General features: G+C 35.8%; 1 protein-coding gene across 1 annotated transcript in view; it reads left to right on the forward strand.

Moving 5' to 3' along the window:
• Positions 1-21,116, forward strand: part of dscama (Down syndrome cell adhesion molecule a) — a gene marked incomplete at both ends in the record, with an annotated part of 120,588 nt that overhangs the window by 67,105 nt on the left and 32,367 nt on the right. The window contains 8 exons of the mRNA XM_079803751.1: positions 2,621-2,896; positions 3,007-3,285; positions 3,378-3,497; positions 5,844-6,023; positions 19,027-19,241; positions 20,088-20,184; positions 20,325-20,453; positions 20,580-20,747. Of these exons, the coding sequence (XP_079659877.1) occupies positions 2,621-2,896; positions 3,007-3,285; positions 3,378-3,497; positions 5,844-6,023; positions 19,027-19,241; positions 20,088-20,184; positions 20,325-20,453; positions 20,580-20,747 (1,464 nt within the window). The remainder of the gene's footprint in view (positions 1-2,620; positions 2,897-3,006; positions 3,286-3,377; positions 3,498-5,843; positions 6,024-19,026; positions 19,242-20,087; positions 20,185-20,324; positions 20,454-20,579; positions 20,748-21,116) is intronic.

Below are 21,116 nucleotides of genomic sequence, written 5' to 3' on the forward strand. Positions count from 1 at the left end.
TGCATTTATTTGATTAAAAAACATTACTATTGTGAAATATTATTAAAATGTAAAAGAACTGTTTTCTATTTGAATATATTTTAAAATGTAATTTATTTCTGTGATGCAAAGCTGAATTTTTGGTCTTCAGTGTCTCATGATCCTTCAGAAATCATTCTAATATGATGATTTGTTGCTCAAGAAACATTTATGATTATTATCAATGTTGAGAACAGTTGTGGAAATCTTTTTTTTTTTTAGGATTCTTTGATGAATAGAAAGTTCGGAATAACAGCATTTATTTTAAATAGAATCTTTTAAACAATATAAATGTATTTACTGTCACTTTTGCCCAATTTAATGCATCCTTGCTGAATAAATGTATTAATTTCAGAAAAATTTTTATAAATTCTTACTTACCCAAGACTTTTGAACGGTATTACAATTTTGCAAAAGCTTTCTATTTCAGATAAATACTGTTCTTTTGAGCTTTCTATTCATCTATTTTTTCTATTTCTATTCTATTCATTTACACGACTGTTTTTAATATTTGTAATAATCATAAATGTTTTATTAAGCAGTCATAAGTCATAAATCATCATATAAGAATGATTTCTGAAGAATCATGTGACACTGAAGACTGGAGTAATGATGCTGAAAATTCAGATTTGCCCTCACAGAAATAAATTACATTTTAAAATGTATTCAAATAGAAAACAGTTATTTTACATTTTAATAATATTTCACAATATTATTATTATTTTATTTTATTTTTATAAAATAAATGCAGCCTTGGTGAGCATAAGAGACTTCATCAAAAAACATAAAAAACTTTTGAACAGCAGTGTAGTTCTCAAGACATTTTTTTTTTCATTTAACCATAACTTTTTCATGCGTGATCTTTATAAAAAAAAATGTGTGTCCTTCTTAATCATTATTGTATATTTTTACACTCTTTTTCTGTCCCTTTTTTTTTAGAAGAAATAATGTTGGAATTATTGATTGACTTTGGCTTTGTCATCTGTCTCAAAAATGTTTGATGCCTGTAGGTGGGCTCTTTTGACTTGGCAAATTAGCAACAATCTAGAACACCCTAACAACCACCTAGAACACCTTAGCAACCGCATAGCAACAACTTGTCATCCATCCACGACACACATCAATGAGACCACATTTGCATAGAAAACAACTTTCTCATCAAAGTTTGCAAAGCACTCACATAATTTAAAGGTGCAGTGTGTAGTATTTATGAGGATCTATTGACAGAAGAATGCAATTTAATATACATAACTATATTAAGTATAACTATATATAAGTTTTCAGTGGTGTATAAAACCTTACATAATGAACAATTATGTTTTTATTACCATAGAATGAGCCATTTCTATCTACATACACCGCGGGTCCCCTTACAGTGAAGTCGCCATTTTGCGCCGCCATGTTTCTACAGTAGCCCTGAACAGACAAACTGCTCTACAGAGCACTAGTCATTCTCTGCTCTTCTATTCACTTCTATTCTACATCGAATTTACCCCAGAAAAGCCATTCAATGCTCATAAACTCGTTAGTCAGCTAGAAAAATAACTATAGAAATGGGCATTTTGCTAAATATATGCACTATCCCTATATTTTTTACTTAACCTGGAAAAAAATGGCTAAAACTGTAAGGAGCTAATAACGAAATTCAACACCTCCCATATAATTGCATGTGAAGAGCTGCCTTTCACCAAATTTACCTCTCAGATATTACTAATGAAGAAAAATAGATTGCGAGACATATGACAACATTTATAGGATGAATTAGGAGAAGGCCAAACTATACTCATTGGCCAAGTGATGCTGACATTAATATGGCCTGTGATACTGGTTCAGATTCTGTGTAAAGAACTGTATGTAGTTCTCAAGTTCGAAAAGCAATTCAGTTCCTACTTTAAGTGAATCTTAGTTCCCAAGAAGGATGAAAATGCTGATGCTGTGAAAGAAGGGGAAATGTGAAAGCACATGACAAAATTAAAAAATAATAATTTGGCACCTATATTTTTCCCGTATAGAAGCCAATGGCTCCTTAATAGATTTTTTTGTCTGGAGCCCTGCACCAAAACCAGATTTTGCCATTATTTTGTGTGTATTTGACTGTTTAAGCGCAACAAGCAGCGAAAAAGAACTCAATTTAGTACTGAGAGGCAGCTTTATGGACAAAATCTGCAGGAATTAGTAAAATTATCCACAATATGCACAATCCAACAGCGGATTTTTGACAACACTACATTGTTTATTATTTCAGATTCCTACAATTGAAAAATGTATAAAATTCAACCCGCCAAAAGTGGCTAGCAGGAGTGACTGCGTTACACGCGACTGCTGAAATCCACCCGCTTTTGGCGGGTGTTAATGTCAAGCCCTGGTGGTATAAGGGCATGAAATGTGTGCGAAACAATCCCATTTAGGAGTATCCAACTAAACTTCTTAATCATTTACTTTGTGTTGTCTGTTTCTTTCTTTGATCTTAGAAAGGCCCTCATCCATAAACCATAAATCTACATTTTTCTTTCTTTTTTGCTACATTTTCTGCAAATTGGACTTCTATCACAATGTCAAAATTCTTTTAAAGAGAAGTGTTTCTTTTTTTGTATCCTTAAAGGTTCTGCTGACATACGACCAATGAAAAACCTCACAGCTATAGCTGGGCGGGACATGTACATCCACTGCCATGTGATTGGTTACCCGTATTACTCCATCAAATGGTACAAGAACTCCAACCTTCTCCCTTTTAATGACCGTCAAAGGGCGTTCGAGAACAACGGCACGCTGAAGCTGCTCAACGTGCAGAAAGAACTGGACGAAGGAGAGTACTGCTGCCATGTGCTCGTTCAGCCCCAGCTGTTCAAGAACCAGAGTGTCCACGTCACTGTGAAAGGTAGCGATACTTGACATCTGAAGTAAAACGAGTTAAATAATGTCATTAAAAAGTCCTGTTCAGTTGGTATACAGTAGCAATTTTTAATAATGTTCTCTGGTTGTCGTCAGTGCCTCCCTTTATCCAGCCTTTCGAATTCCCACGATATTCCATCGGCCATCGCGTCTTCGTGCCCTGCGTTGTCCGCTCAGGTGACCTTCCCATCTCTATCACCTGGGAGAAGGATGGAAAGCCCATTAACGCCAGCCTGGGCGTGACCATCGACAACATCGACTTCACCAGCTCCATGCGTATCTCCAACCTCCAGCGGGTGCACAACGGCACCTACACCTGCATTGCCCAAAACGATGCCGCTGTCGTCAAATACCAGAGTCAGCTCATTGTTAGAGGTAAGACTAAATGTTAAGCATCCTTTTTGGATTACAATGAAGAAACTTTCACAAAGACACAACTTGAATGTGAATTTGTGAATTTTTTGTAGTTCCACCAAGGTTCAAAGTGCAGCCTCAAGACCAGGATGGAATCTATGGTAAATCTGTCACCTTGAACTGCTCTGCGGATGGAGAGCCACGGCCAACTATTGAGTGGAAATACTCCAAAGGTACTTGAACGAAAACTTTGTATGCAAAGATCACTTTCTTAATTGGTATTTTGTCTTGAAATATATATAATTATTCTTTAAAGGAGATTTTTTACTTGAAAAACAAAATTGTGCATGTAAGATACAACATAATACACTTTTTCAGAGAATTTACCTTGGATTAAGTTTGTTTTTCTTAGAACATTGGCAAAATAGCTTTTTGTAGATAAAAATAGATAGACAAACAGACAGACAACCGGATGGATGGATGGATAGATGGATGGATATTAACTTTTTAAATTTATAAGATATTAAATTTTTTACTGAAAATCAAGACAAAATTATAGGTTTTTTCTTTTTTAAGAATAATCGGCACATTAATTTTAGTTTTAGTTTTTAAAACATAAAATAAAATAATACAATTAAAAACAATAAATAATAAATAAAGTAATAATAAAATAATAAATAATAAAATATTTCTAGTAGTACTGTCAAATCGATTAATCGCATCCAAAATAAAAGTTTGCTTACATGTGTGTGTACTGTGTTTAATTATTATGTATATTTGAATACACACACATACATGTATATATTAAGAAATATTTGCACATATATACTGTATATATATTTATATAATTTATATTATATATATAAATATACATATTTTATTTATAAATATAACACATTTGTCTTAACCTCTTAACCCCTTTTTGAGAATAGTCATGAAAATGCACTATCCAAACTTAAAAGGCTGTAATTCAAGAATGCTTTGGAATATATACCTAAATTTGGTCTTGTTTTAAAGAACAAGAACAGATTATTGCTGAAGTGAAAGCATTTTTCAAAATATGAAAGTATGCAAAAGTTATAGAAGTTTAAATGTACTGTGAATTAAAAATACTGTACAAAATATTTTTTATTTTATATAAAATAAATATTTTACAAAAAAAAATTTACTATAAAATTACTATAAAATCAAAGCCATATGTCTAACCAAGTTGTGTTCCAAATTTGAAGTTGATATCACAAAAACTGAAGTCCCCCTGAGATTTTGTCCAGGCGCAATGCCAAAAAAACCCACCGGGTGTCACACATTCCATTGATCGTTTTTTTAATGCATTTTCCTGTAAATTTCTGTCCAAATTTCACTTCCATCACAAAAAGGTCACCAAATATGGAACCTTATATGTGTTTTGTCAAGATTAGAAATGATTTTGATTATAAAGTAGTTAAAATACATTTTGTAATATGAAACATGACAGCGCCCACTAGGGGGAGGAGCCCGGTAGAAGAATTTAGAGTACCGTTTCCATGGTAACACAACGTCTGATTTCGAGTTTTTGAGTTCGTAAGCTTTCTAATGATACCTAATTTATGATAATTACTAAAATAAATGATACAAAAAAAGGCGATCAAAAAAGCACGCCAGGCATCCCGCCAGCGGGACGGTGACAGTTAAGGGGTATATACATGCATGTGTGTGTATTTACATAACAATTATTTATCTATTTATTTGCTGAAAATCTAAACAAAATTATACTAGGGATGCACTGATATGACAATTTCGGCCTATACTGTTTATATTTACTCACCCTCAAGTCATCCGAGGTGTATATGACATTCTTCTTTCAGACGAATAAAATCTGAGTTATATTAAAAAGGTCCTGGCTAATCCAAGCTTTATAATGGCAGTGATTGTTGTTCTGTTTTTGAAGTCCATAAAAGTGCATCTGTCCGTCATATAACATGCTCCGCACGGCTCCGGAGGGTTAAAAAAGGCCTTCTGAAGCGAATCGATGTGTTTGTGTAAGAACAATATCCATATTTAAAACTTTATCAAGTAAAGTTCTTGCTGATCGCCTTCCGTATTCAACTTACGGAAAAAGTGTTGAAAGAGCCTCTCGCAGTTCAAAATGCTTACGCTACGTCTGACGACATTACACACCAGTTACGCTTATCAGACCTAGCGTAAGCAATTTGAACAGCGAGAGGTGCTTTTCTCCTTTTTGAAGTTATTTCTATCATATTTCAAGCAATTCAAAACCGTCATGGCGAATATTGCTCATCTCAAGTGTCAATTTATCGGCTTTAATACATCCGCCAAATGTTCTTATTGGGCCGATAACAATAACATTAAAAGTATATATATATCGGCTGATACCGATACCGATATGGTGACCAATATATCATATGCATCCCTAAATTATATTTAGCTTTTCTTTTTTTTTAAGAATAAACTGCACAATTATTTTATTTATTTTTATTCTTTAAAACATTTTGCCTGCTGTAAATAAAAAAGTTAAAAAGTATGATGTCACTGAAGTTTTTTAGCACTTTAATTAGAGGACGTCTTCTTCTTTTTGCCAGGTGCTGGGGTGCCCCAGTTTCAACCCATCGCTCTAAACTCCGGCTTCAGGGTCCAGCTGCTCGGGAATGGCTCACTACTGATTAAGCATGTTCTTGAGGAGGACGCAGGTTATTACCTGTGCAAGGTCAGCAATGACGTGGGAGCCGATGTCAGCAAGTCCATGTACCTCAATGTGAAAAGTAAGAAACATTTTTGCACTGAGATGATTGTTTTGACGGTCTGCTTTGCAGTTCTTTTAAAATTCTAACCTCTCAACCTTATTGAGGTGAATATTTAGGTGCTTGTTAAGAGGTACTAGAGACACTTGTCCTTTGTATTGACAATCACCATGGAGTAAGCTTGGGTCAAACGTCATAAACGATACAATGGTGAAAGTTCACTGAGTGACTTTTATTAATCAGCCTTTTTGTATCGTAAGGACTTGGAATTATTCTCTGTATCTTTAATGTAGATATTAAGACTAAACCAGAGTTGTCTGTGTCAGGTGAGAGGGTTTCTGCAGTGAAAGTCTCTTTGTCTGCCTTAAACACATGTGGGTGTTTATCCACGAGTAGCCAAAAACCTTTTTCCCCCTCATTACACTGTGAACTCCAGTAGGAGCTGACATGTGGAAAGGCTTGTGCTTTCAATGTGCTTTAATGTGTGTGTGCAATGTGCATGCCTCACTTTTTCTGTTTCCACCCACTCGCTGTTACACTCTGTTACTACACGCATACAGTACACACATAGGGAGAGAGAGAGAGAGAGTGCAGTAAATATTGCTTCAGATTATATTCCAAAAATCCTGGTTTGTGAGAGTTATTCTATTATACATCCAAAGGTGATTGTGGAGTATAGGGAAAAATGTGTTTATTTAAATGTCAACATGAAACTTATCCACAATATGACGTATTTCAGAGTAAAACAGTGTATTTTGAACATTTATATATTTTTACATTTACATTTTTTTAAATATTAATACTAAAAATACTACTGTTAAAAAGTTTGGGTTTGGCTTTTTCTTTAAAAAATATATTATGCTCACCAAGGCTGCATTTATAAAAACTGGCAAAACTGAATTTTCATTACTCCAGTCTTCAGTCACATGATCCTTCAGAAATCATTCCAATATGCTGATTTGCTGCTCAACAAACTTTTCTTATTATTATTAATGTTGAAAACAGTTGTGCTGCTTAATATTTTTGTTGAAACCATGGTATTTTTTTTTTCATGGTACGATTAGAAAATACATTCTGTAACATTGTATTATTACATTATATTATTATACAATATTAATTTATTTTTAAAAATCTTACTGACTCCAAACTTTTGAATGCTAGTTTAGCCAACTATGCTGAGAATTAATTTAATGGTTTGTAATTGTGCCATGCTGTACCACTTAAGTGGAAATATAACTGGAACTGTTCCTTACCTTTCTTAAAACCATTTGGCCCGACGGTGGAAAAGCGGCTAATGTTAACTTATAAACATCTGAAGGCTACATGCTGTTTAAATTATTATCATCATAAATAATAAACTCATTTAATTGAATTAATATTTTTATTATAAATAGTTATATAAAATAGTAAAATAGTTCCAACTGTTTTTGCTATGGTACCGAAATAGGTACAGAGAACTGTCACATTTGGGAACTTTGGTACTGTGACAACTCTAATTGCATAATTTGCGACATATTCTGAGTTTACATTTCACAGTTTTTATTCATTTTGAGTTTGTGTAAGTGAGATGAAACAAAATGCCTACTCTCATTTAGTCTCTATCTACAATAACCCAGCACACACAATGCCTCTGAACTTACTCTCGATTTCTCTCAACATGGGGACAGAAGAGGAGTCAATGAATAGGGAAAAAAAGTAACTTCTATTATTTATTGAAAAAATAACTCAGATATTTTGTTATAAATGTAAAAGTAATGCGTTACTTTACTAGTTACTTGAAAAAGTAACGTATTTTGCTGTAAATGAAAAAGTAATGCATTACTTTACTAGTTACTTGAAAAAGTAACTCAGATATTTTGTTGTTAAAGTTATCTATTTCTTTGCTAGTTACTTGAAAAAGTAACAGATATTTTGCTGTAAATGGAAAAGTAATGCGTTATTTTACTAGTTACTTGAAAAAGTAACTCAGATATTTTGTTATAAAAGTAAGATGTTACTTTGCTAGTTACTTGAAAAAGTAACAGATATTTTGTTGTAAATGTAAAAGTAATGAGTTACTTTGGTAGTTACTTGAAAAAGTAACTCAGATATTTTTCTCTAAAATTAAAAGTAATGTGTTACTTTACTAGTTACTTGGAAAAGTAACAGATATTGTGTTGTAAAAGTAAGATGTTACTTTGCTAGTTACTTGAAAAAGTAACAGATATTTTGTTGTAAAAGTAAGATGTTACTTTGCTAGTTACTTGAAAAAGTAACAGATATTTTGTTGTAAAAGTAAGATGTTACTTTGCTAGTTACTTGAAAAAGTAACAGATATTGTGTTGTAAAAGTAAGATGTTACTTTGCTAGTTACTTGAAAAAGTAACAGATATTGTGTTGTAAAAGTAAGATGTTACTTTGCTAGTTACTTGAAAAAGTAACAGATATTTTGTTGTAAAAGTAAGATGTTACTTTGCTAGTTACTTGAAAAAGTAAGATATTTTGTTGTAAATGTAAAAGTAATGCGTTGCTTTACTAGTTACTTTAAAAAGTAACTCCGATATTTTGTTGTAAAAGTAAAAGAAAGATATTACTTTTCTAGTTACTTGAAAAAGTAACAGATATTTTGCTGTAAATGTAAAAGTAATGCGTTACTTTACTAGTTACTTGAAAAAGTAACTCAGATATTTTGTTGTAAAAGTAAGATGTTACTTTGCTAGTTACTTGAAAAAAGTAACAGATATTTTGCTGTAAATGTAAAAGTAATGCGTCACTTTGCTAGTTACTTGAAAAAGTAAGATATTGTGTTGTAAATGTAAAAGTAATGAGTTACTTTGCTAGTTACTTGAAAAAGTAATCTGATTACTTAGCTCACATTATTTGTAATGCGTTACACCCAACTCTGAATATAATAAGATTTATTATAATAAGACCTGAAACGTGTATTCGTAGAAAGTAAATTGGGTCAGTTTTGATTTCATGTTGACTTAATCAAAGATGTCTATTTAAAATGTAGTATTATCTTTATATACTTGTGTGACTTAAATAAATGCTGAAATTAGTTTGATTTAACAGTGTTTTTCCACAGCGTGTGACACAGCAGCTAAATGAACTGTTTTAATGTCAGGTTATCCGACTATTCCCTGTCTGCCTATGCAAAGGCGGCTGCGTTCTCATTTGATCAGAGTGTGATGTTAGAGAGACTTATTTTCACACCCTGCTCTTATCAGCACGCAGCAGGAGCTTCCCTGCAGAGCCGCTCTCTCTGCCCAATACAACCTCTTCTTCATCCTCTTTCCCTTCCTCCCTCCCTTCCTCCCTCTGTCTCTATTCTCTCTGCCGCTCTCCTTCTCATGTCGTGTAACAACATACACACTCTGTTCTCAGAGAGATCGATCAGGCAGACAGGTGAAATACTGTCGTACGCGCTTGTCATGGTGTTTGTGCGGAAAGCTCTGCTCCCGGAGGCACGGGACTGTTGTTGTGGCTCGCTGGTGTAACTTGAGTCTCCCTGAGAGGTTTGATTCAGAGTCCGCTGTGATCTCTCCAGTTTACCGCAAACAAGCTCCTCATTAAAATCAACCCTGATCAGCGCTGAGAGTTCAGTTCATGTCCCCATGGCCACAGAACAGAAGGAGAGAATCGTACCCTTCTGGAACAAAACTGAAGAAAATACATGGGCATACTACGCGAGGCTAGTTGTAACACGCATGGGTTAAGTGTTTCCACACATGCTAGCATGACGAAACTTACTAGTTGCTATATCAACACTATATAGTGAAAAAATTGTGCCAAAATTTTAAAGATATCAATGAACCTTTATTTAACCCTATGTAAATAGTAAATTCAAATATATAACTTTTATAAATTCTATTGAGAAAACATGAGAAACTGGTGAATAATGACAGGTTGTCCCTTGCACTCGCCTACTAAATATTGCAGAAATAGCCTAGTAAAAGTAGTATGGTACAATAATTATGCTATTTAGAGGCACTGATGCTTGATTGTGCAGTGCAATTTTCAGGGAATCCTTCTGATGAAAGAACAGCTATGATGATCCCAAGAAACTCTAATGAGATTTAATATATAATGATGGATTGTCACGTCAATGGCTGTTTTACTATAATCCCTCCCCTCCTTCGCTCTGATTGGCTGCACGCTTTTCCATTTTCGGCATCATGATGCGGCTCATTCTCCACGCAAAGCCCAATGGTGCAGTAAAGGAGGATATCAGGCAGCGGTGAACACGGCCACTTAACCAGTCAGCTCACTGTTTACCCCAGTGCATCGTGGGGCAGGGGATGCTGTACACATGCATGTAATCTGCCCGCCAGCCCAGTGAGGCGGACGGTCTTGGCCTACATCCCCCATACACAGCCCTGAGCGCTGATGCGATAGGGGATGATGGGTGCCCTCAGAAAGCCTGCGGGGAGCCAGGAGCCGCTATGAGACTAAGACAGGAGAGACATTACACTGGAGGAAGACTCTGTCTCAATCTTTCATTTGTTGCATTTGATTATGTGGCCAAGAAATTATATGTTTTTCTTTAAACAGTATTAATCTTTAACATATTTAGAATAATATTTCTGGAAAGCCTACAGCTGGTTGTCACAATTTATAATTATAAGATGTATTATTTTTAAGATTAATGCTGTTATACTATTTATTAATTATTGTTATATGTTTTATAGTTTTACATTATACTGTAAATATTAAATATATAAAATACATTTACACTCACCTAAAGGATTGTTAGGAACACCTGTTCAATTTCTCATTAATGCAATTATCTAACCAACCAATCACATGGCAGTTGCTTCAATGCATTTGGGGGGGGGGGATATAGTATCAGATTGAGATGCAGGGCTTGTCTTTTTCACAGTTTGTAGTGCGTGTTAACTACTCTGCACCTAATATGTGTGCACTAACTCCGACTAAATTGGCCTTCATGTCACTTTTTCCATCCCCAAACCTCTTCTGTTCACTGCTGATTGGAGGATATTTCGTGCCCTTTATTGCAATTTGATGATTTTTGTAAAATCACATCTGTTTTTGCTTTTCAAACTCAGAGAGGTTTCAGTTTAATATGTAACATGTTAGAATGAGAAAGAAAGGTGATTTAAGCAATTTTGAGCGTGGCATGGTTGTTGGTGCCAGACGGGCCGAGTATTTCACAATCTGCTCAGTTACTGGGATTTTCACGCACAACCCTTTCTAGGGTTTACAAAGAATGGTGTGAAAAGGGAAAAACATCCAGTATGCGGCAGTCCTGTGGGCGAAAATGCCTTGTTGATGCTAGAGGTCAGAGGAGAATGGGCCGACTGATTCAAGCTTATAGAAGAGCAACTTTGAATGAAATAACCACTTGTTACAACCAAGGTATGCAGCAAAGCATTTGTGAAGCCACAACACGCACAAACTTGAGGCGGATGGGCTACAACAGCAGAAGACCCCACCGGGTACCACTCATCTCCACTACAAATAGGAAAAGGAGGCTACAATTTGCACGAGCTCACCAAAATTGGACAGTTGTAGACTGGAAAAATGTTGCCTGGTCTGATGAGTCTCGATTTCTGTTGAGACATTAAGATGGTAGAGTCAGAATTTGGCGTAAACAGAATGAGAACATGGATCCATCATGCCTTGTTACCACTGTGCAGGCTGGTGGTGGTGGTGTAATGGTGTGGGGGATGTTTTCTTGGCACACTTTAGGCCCCTTAGTGCCAATTGGCCATCGTTTAAATGCCACTGCCTTCCTGAGCATTGTTTCTGACCATATCCATCCCTTTATGACCACCATGTACCCATCCTCTGATGGCTACTTCCAGCAGGATAATGCACCATGTCACAAAGCTCGAATCATTTCAAATTGGTTTCTTGAACATGACAATGAGTTCACTGTACTAAAATGGCCCCCACAGTCACCAGATCTCAACCCAATAGAGCATCTTTGGGATGTGGTGGAACGGGAGCTTCGTGCCCTGGATGTGCATCCCACAGATCTCCATCAACTGCAAGATGCTATCCTATCAATATGGGCCAACATTTCTAAAGAATGCTTTCAACACCTTGTTGAATCAATGCCTCATAAATCCTTAAGGCAGTTCTGAAGGCGAAAGGGGGTCAAAAACAGTATTAGTATGGTGTTCCTAATAATCCTTTAGGTTAGTGTATAGTGCAGGTATAAAGTAAGTAACACTGCATATAGCTAACATAAACTAAAAATTAGAAATATATATATTTTACAGCATTTATTAACCTGTGTTTATGTTAGTTAATAAAGATAAAATTGCTCATTGTTTGTTCATGTTAGTTTACAAAAAATATTAAATAATGTTAAAAGATATTGGTTGTGAACAAATACAACATTTTGATGAAAAGGTATTAGTAAATGTTGAAATTAACATGAACTAGAAATAACATTGTGACCACTGACAGGTGAAGTGAACAACACTGATTATCTCTTCATTGTGGCACCTGTTAGTGGGTTGGATATATTAGGCAGCAAGTGAACATTTTGTCCTCAAAGTTGATGTGTTAGAAGCAGGAAAAATGGGCAAGCGTAAGGATTTGAGCGAGTTTGACAAGGGCCAAATTGTGATGGCTAGACGGCTGGGTCAGTGTTCCCGGTCTGCAGTGGTCAGTATCTATCAAAAGTGGTCCAAGGAAGGAACAGTGGTGAACCGGCGACAGGGTCATGGGCGGCCAAGGCTCATTGATGTATGTGGGGAGCGAAGGCTGGCCTGTGTGGTCCGATCAATCAGACGAGCTACTGTAGCTTAAATTGCTCAAGAAGTTAATGCTGGTTCTGATAGAAAGGTGTCAGAATACACAGTGCATCGCAGTTTGGTGCGAATGGTGCTGCATGGCCGTATACCCCAAACAGGGCTACCGCCAAAAGCGGGCACGTGAGCATCAGAACTGGACCACGGAGCAATGGAAGAAGGTGGCCTGGTCTGATGAATCACTTTTTTTTTTTTCATCACGTGGATGGCTGGGTGCATGTGTGTCGCTTACCTGGGGAACACGTACCCTGACACGTACCACCTACCTAAGCATTGTTGCAGACCATGTACACCCTTGCATGGAAACGGTATTCCCTGGTGACTGTGGTCTCTTTCAGCAGGATAATGCGCCCTGCCACAAGGTAAAAAGGGTTCAGGAATGGTTTGAGGAGAACAACAACGAGTTTGAGGTGTCGACTTGGCCTCCAAATTCCCCAGATCTCAATCCAATCGAGCATCTGTGGGATGTGCTGAACATATGAACATATATGTAAGTGTATATACTGTATATATATATATATATATATATATATATATATATATATATATATATATATATATATATATATATATATATATATATATATATATATATATATATATATATATATATATATATATATATATATATACTGTATATACACACACACACACACACATATTTTATATTTTTATAACAATTGTTGCACAACATTAAAATTGACAAAAACATTAAAGTTTGAAATATTGATTTATTTTTATTCGATATTTGCATGTTGCATTTTACATTATTTAGTAAAATAGTAAACAATACATTTTAAAATTTGTTTTACTGTTTAAGTTTAGCTGAGAAGCTGTGAAATGGCAATTTTCATTATGACAACTTACACCTGATAGTGTGACAACGTGCCCCTCTATTGGACCACTGAAGGTTAACGTGTTAAATGAACAATATATTTTTGTAATCTTTAAAGTACAGCTTTAAATATTCATTTGTTCTTTATACGGGAAACTGGATCATTTCCCTGTGTCTGCACCAAACATGCTGCAGACGTGTCTCCAATTCACAGATTTATGTGTGGATTGATAGTTTGGGGTCAAATGTCATAGAGCTGTGCAAAGCAAATTGTCAATTCTGACCCCTTGTGACCTAATTAGACTGATTAGTTTGACAACCCCTCCAACCTTATACACATCAAGACATTAAACAAAACACAATCGTTCTTTTCCTCTCGTGCTATTTCTTTCTCATTCCGAAAAGGCATGGAAAAGGACGAGATTACCAGCGTCATCCTCCCAGAGAAAGATATTCAGCTCAGATCCATGATACAAACATGCAGGCTAGTAACTGCTCTCCTCTGAAAATCAATTCTAGATGTTTGTTCTATTCTTGTCCTCCATTGACAGCACCCTCTTACAGCTGGGGGAGAGCAGGCAGGCCGGAGCTGGTTGGCATGGTAACGTGTCCAGGTGAAAGGGAGATGCAGTGAGGAGGGGGGCTCTCGTGGGAGGGGGTTGGGGGGGTGAGGAAAGCAGCCAGGATTCCCTGCGGGCTGGATATAAACCAGCGACCACAGACTCCTACTGCATCTCAGTTCGCTAGACCTGTCAAGGACACACAACTGAAAAATGAGCTGTGTTTTTATAGATAGATAGATAGATAGATAGATAGATAGACAGACAGACAGACAGACAGACAGACAGACAGACAGAGAGACAGACAGACAGACAGACAGACAGACAGATGATAGATAGATAGATAGATAGATAGATAGATAGATAGATAGATAGATAGATAGATAGATAGATAGATAGATAGATAGATAGATAGATAGATAGATAGATAGATAGATAGATAGATAGATAGATAGATAGATAGATAGATAGATAGATAGATAGATAGATAGATAGATAGATAGATAGATAGATAGATAGATATTTTCCATAACATCTTTTACACCAAGGTCAATAATGATAAAGATATATAGTTCTAAAAATTGTTCTCAATATTAAAGAATAGAGAGTCCGCACCACAACTAAAACGATAACGGCACAGAGAAACAATATCATTGGAATCAATTTCATATTTTTTACAGCTGATGAACCATAAAAACATTGACAGCCAATCAGAAAAAGAGCTCAAGCATTTAAAGTGACAGACAAGCACGCGCATAGAATAAACAGAATTATATCGTCTGCTGGTGTGGATGCTAATTTTATCTTTATAGTTATTGTTATTGGTGTGAACAGGCCTTAAAACAGGCATCAAAATCAACGGCATAAATCTAAACAAGTTGTGTTCCGAATTTGAGGTTGATAGCTCAAAAAATATGCATTTGGTAAGATTTTGTTTGGGCGCAGTACCAAACGTTTCCACTACACTCTTAAAAATAAAGGTGCCAGGAAGAACCAAAAAGGGTTTAAAAAAAAAAATGTGGTTCCCTGAAGAACCATTTTTTTCTAACCATTTTATAGTCTAAAGAACCTTTCTACACTATAAAGAACCTTTTGTGCAATGGAAGGGTTCTTTTGATATTAACGGTTCTTCGTGGAACCAAGCACCCCGCCAAAGAACCTTTATTTGTAAGAGTGTAGATGAAATTTGTTTCCCATTCATTTCCAATGAGTACAAGTGTGACTATTTTCAGGACCATTTAACCTTTTCGAATCCTGTCATGATCATTTTTTGTTCACATAGCAAGTGCCAAATCCTTTACCAAGTTTTGTTCCATTCCGACGATTCTCAAAAACCAAGCAAAATGTTGTGCAATCAGTTCCTCTTAAAGGGGTACTTCAGCACTGGAAAGATGTATGTATGTGTATTTAAACTGGGTCATTTAACTAGTAGAAATGTGAAATTATTTTAGAAGTTGGTGCCTTCTAGACGGAGAAAAGCTAGAACATGTATTTTTGTCTCATGTGGATGAAAGACAACTTCGCTGCCGTACAAGACCACTTCCAAGGTGATCTCCCAAGGCCCTTCGAGGCAGACCAGATGATCGCGGAAGATTTAGTTTCAAAGCGAAATGCTCCTATTTAAGTGAGTTTGCCATTGTACCGTTTTGTTGTTGTGTTTTCATGAACCCACAATTCAAGCAACCCGGCCCTGAACTGAAACTAAAACGAGCACGGACGACCGACATTCATTCATGGCCGCACAGTGCCATGTCCAGTCTGACGTGTTTTTAGTTCATGCCCATGGAAGCTTAACTTTCATAGGAATTCATTGAAAACACTCGCTTTGCTCTGCACCGCTCTGTTATGAATGCCCGTGCGGCCATGCGGAACTAGCTCCTACTACTGGCTGTAGTCTCTAGCCTCTGGCCAAAAAAAGCCTCTAATGACGCAAAATGATGATTTTTGCGTCATCTGAGGCTTTTTTTCAGTGTTTTAACTGTTATACACTAGGGGGCGCTATTACACATCTTCTGAATGAGTTCAGAATCTCCTGATCAAAACACAGGCGAAGAAGGCGGCGCAGAAACGAGCAATCTCATATGTAAGCAGATGCATATGAAAAATTATTCGATCATCAACATTAAACAGCATCTACGTAAATCAAAACAATCTAATGTTACTGAATGAAATGTCGACCCAGGACGAGCTATAGGGCTGTGAAGCTTTGGGGTGTTGATGGACTCAAACTACTCCATCTGTGTTTGATCATTCGTTCAGAATCTGGATGTAGTCTTTAACAAAAATGTAATTTTCTCAGCCTTTTGCTCAAAATGTTGCTTTTTTATGAAACTTGTGATGATAAAAAAAGGAATGCATGAAGCTAGAATAAAAATGTTTTTTTTTTTTTTTTTTAAGCAGAGGGTCTGTTCTTTCTTTTGATATCTTGCATGTTCAGATATGCATCCAACAAAATATTCTGGGGGCCATTACATTTTTGTGAAAAATGCGGGCGCTGACTGGCAACTTTTAAAAAAAAAACGCTGGCGGGGAAAGAGTTAAGGAAGGAAAACAAACTAATTTGTTGCAAAAATTGATTTCGCAGATGTCATGCAGTGGTTCTCATTAACATTAGTGTCATCGATAGTGTGTTTCACCTGTAATATTTCAGACATGTTGAGCTTCTATAATTAAATTATGCCAAACATAGACAGGAAATTATTTGATTTATAAATACATTTGCTGTGTCCTTTTTACACTTATAAAGTAGAATCCAGTTATGAGTGGTGCGTATTGAGCATCAATGCATTTTGACGTCTTTAGAAACAGTTTGGGTAACACAAATGTGTTAAATAAATGTGTTACATAATACACTGTTACACTGTTTTCATGTGCCTGTGAACCTTTTAATATACTCTGATACTGTTTGCTTTGACTAAAGAGAGCAGAAGTTGTGAAGTGTGTTAAATTCATGTTCAGGGATTCATTTTTCCTCTCAGGTAAATATCCTCTCATTCTTTCTCTCGGGATGGTTGAATATCACTTTCTTTGCCCCTGATAGACCAGGGAATAAAAGCAGCTACCTTGAGAAACTGTCTGTAATCCGTGACACATGCAAAAATATAATAACGCGCACTCTCAAGCACACAAAGCAGCCTAACGCGGATCATTTTTGTCCATTTACGACCCGCAAATGAATGAGTAAAATGAGCCTGAATCAATCAGAGAGGATTCAGAAGAGACGTAAATCACTCCTACAGCCAGAGAGCAGGTTCCTGCCCAGCAACACAACGTTCTTCTGTCTGGATCTCAGGAGGGGAATTAGCACCTTCCTTTTCAGTCCAACTGCTGCTTATAATTCTGCTGGATATTAAAGAAATACATCAACACAGCAATTATGCAGTCATGATGAAGACAGCTCGCAGCCTGAGGGAAGATACAGCTGCCCCTCCAACACAGAGCCTACTTCCCTCTTTAGTGTTTTATACTGGATAATCACATAACTACCGAGCTCTCGGCCGGGATAAGAAATAGGATGCCAGTTTAGGCTGCCTGCGTCTTTTAGCAGGGGACTGTACAGCTTCATTTTTACCCTCTGATCAACTGTAGTCGTATTAAGAGACTTCACACGTCTCCTCTCTGTGTTTACAAATCAAACGCTAGGATTGCTAACAGGGTGGACATAAAGGGCTAAAGTTAGCCATTGCTCAGTGATAGTTAGCTTATAGGGTGTCAATATGAAGTTCATTTGGATATTTTTTGAAATCTTGATAGTAATATTACTCATTTTGTGACTTTTGGATCAAGTCATGCTAGAAAATGATATTCAGGCTGGTCCAGCTAATGCACATGCAACAAACTAATAAACAAACGGGTCAAATTTCACAATTTTACTTTTATTTTATGTTTTAGTATAATTTTGTTATGTGCTTTTGTCATTTTGATTAGTTTTTCATATATTTCTATATTTTTATTTTATTTTTAGTACTTCAACTTAAACATACATGAACCAGTTTTTCATCTGTACAGTATATATTATATGTATTATATTAAAGAAATATTATTCAGTTACCGAAAACTATTTTTAGTTTTAACAACACCATTTATTTCCCTCTTGTATAAGCTACTGATGTTTATACTATTGTTTTTCTTCTAATAATGATGTCACTTCCTGGATGATGTCATTAAAATGGGGATATTTCTTATAAATTACTATTTTTTTCCATGCAGCATGTGGATAATGTTATTTGACACTGACAGTGTGATAAAAAACTGAAAAACAAACCATTTTGATCGGATTTAAATATTTAAAAATTGTCATTTTAATGTTTTAAAATATTTTATTTGAAAAATATTTATCACATGTCAGAATCATAAAATATGAGATGTTTTAAAATCAGGGATGGAAATAAAATAAAAAAAACATTGCTAAAGTAATTTTTTTTTTCTTTGCTGCTGTTGAGCTGAGAATTGCTAGAGTGAATAAGAGATGACATGTAAACGGTCGGGACTTTCAACCTGACACACTCAATCACATCACACGCTGTACCGGCGCTCCCACGTACCCGCCTGGTGCTCCGCTTCCCCAATGAATGCCTGTGAGGAACAGGGACATGAGTGTATGTGTGTATGCATTAGTGTGTGTGAGGAATAATAACTGTACCTCTGCATAAAGCATCACATTCAATCTTGTATTTGCCATAGAGCTGTAAAGCATTTACCTTGTCTGGAGTAGTAAAGTGTTCTGATCCTTGTTGTTGCAAAACGTTACATGGCACTTGCACGGATGTAAGTTAAAAGTCATTGATGTCATAAGAAAAACTCGCTCGTTTTATTCACAGTGATGGCATTTGTCCTCATGATGCATTTTCGTTTTGCCCTCTCAGTTCCGGCCATGATAACATCTTATCCCAACAACTCGCTGGCAACGAAAGGAGAGAAGATAGAGATGAGCTGTAAGGCCCATGGCGAGAAGCCCATCATGGTTAGATGGGAGAAGGAGGTGGAGAAGGAGAAGCAGTCGCATATGATCAATCCAGACATGTGGCGGCACACGGTAACAGTCAAGAATGTCGGCGACGAGGTCGTCTCCACCCTGCAGGTCAGATTCTTCATTTGTGCATTTGTCATTTCTCACGCTTGGCCAATGCACATATTTCAAAATGAAACAATTCTTTATACTTAGTTCAAAATATGATGGTCCTTGGTTTAATTCTGATGGCTAGTTGAATTAATTGTTTAAAGGGTCATCGGGTCCTTCACATACACATACTTACTATAATATTTATATATATATATATATATATATATATATATATATATATATATATATATATATATATATATATATATATATATATATATATATATATATATATATATATATATACACATACGGTTTTTTATGTATTATTTATTTGTTTACATAATTATACTTACTATTATTATAAACATAACCGTTAAAAGTTTTGGGTTAGGAATTTTATATATATTTGAATATGTTTTAAAATATAATTTATTCCTTTGGTTTTGAAGTTTGATTTTCAGCATCATTACTCCAGTCTTCAGTCACATGATCCTTCAGAAATCATTCTAATATGCAGATTTGATGCTCAATTATTAATAGTATCGATGTTGAAAAGAGTTGTACTGCTTCATATTTATGTGGAAACCATGATATATTTTATCTCAGGATTCTTTGATTAATAGAAAGTTCAGCATTTATTTGAAATATAATTTTTGTAACACTATATATGTCTTTACTGTCATTTTTTTGTAATATTCTCAAATAAAAGTAATTCCTTTAAAAAAAAAATCATACTGACCCCAAATTTTTGAATGTTGGTGTGTTAAAGTTACAAATTTTAAGCAGTATTTTTGTACAACAAAAAAAAGTATTATATTGAATTTATATTTGAATTTTATTTTTATATTCATTATATTTCAGATCTATCCTACGATGAGAGAGGATTCTGGGTTCTTCTCCTGTCATGCCATTAACTCTTATGGTGAAGACAGAGGCATCCTTCAGTTAACGGTTCAAGGTAAGCAGCCGGAAAATCACCTGGGCTTGGCTGGAGATTCTGGGGATTTATTAGGCATTTGAAACGAGACTCTTGAGAAAATCTCCTGATTTAAATGTGGAGCCTCTGAGAATCTAAGTGCCGTTTCGTTAAATTCTCAGAGCCACCAGAGCCTCCTAAAGTGGAGATTCGTGAGGTGAAAGAGAGGACCATTGCCCTCCGCTGGACCATGGGATTCGATGGAAACAGTCCCATCACCGGCTACGATATTGAGTGCAAAAATAAAACAGGTACATGATTCAAATGAATGCAGTAGTTTTGCATGTATAGATCATCATAAACCTTGAAATTGTGATAATCAGCAGACACATGAGATCCAGATATGTTTTCATTTGCATGTCTCTCCCCATAAACAGAAACTTGGGAAAGAGCCCGCAGGACCAGAGATGTTTCTCCCACCTTAAACCAGGCTACCATCATTGAACTCCACCCATCGTCCACCTACAACATACGTATTTTTGCGAAGAATCACATTGGGGACAGCGAACCCAGCAACGAGCTCACCGTAACCACAGATGAAGCAGGTATGATTTACTGGTCATATTGGTGATGTGAAATCAAATTTACTTCACACCCCTGGTATTATTATATACATTTCATCATGCTACTCTTTCATCCTATTACTGATAATTAAAATGTATTGGGAATCTTTTAAGGCTTTTTGAAGAGCTTTTTTTATTCATAGAACAAATAGTAATATAAACATATTGTTAATGTTTCACTTCCTGTTGAACTGTTCCATCAATTGACACAGAGAAGCAATTATGTTGCAATACTGCCGACCGGTGGTCAAGGGTGACATTACAGGAGAGTGACTGAGATGCTAAGCACTGTGATGATGAGCGCGAGTGCCACTGTTTATGAGAAATATGACAGCAGATTTCAGACCAGGC

The sequence above is a fragment of the Gobio gobio genome (genome assembly GCF_949357685.1).
Source record: "Gobio gobio genome assembly, chromosome: 22".
In the NCBI taxonomy this organism is placed as follows: Eukaryota; Metazoa; Chordata; class Actinopteri; order Cypriniformes; family Gobionidae; genus Gobio; species Gobio gobio.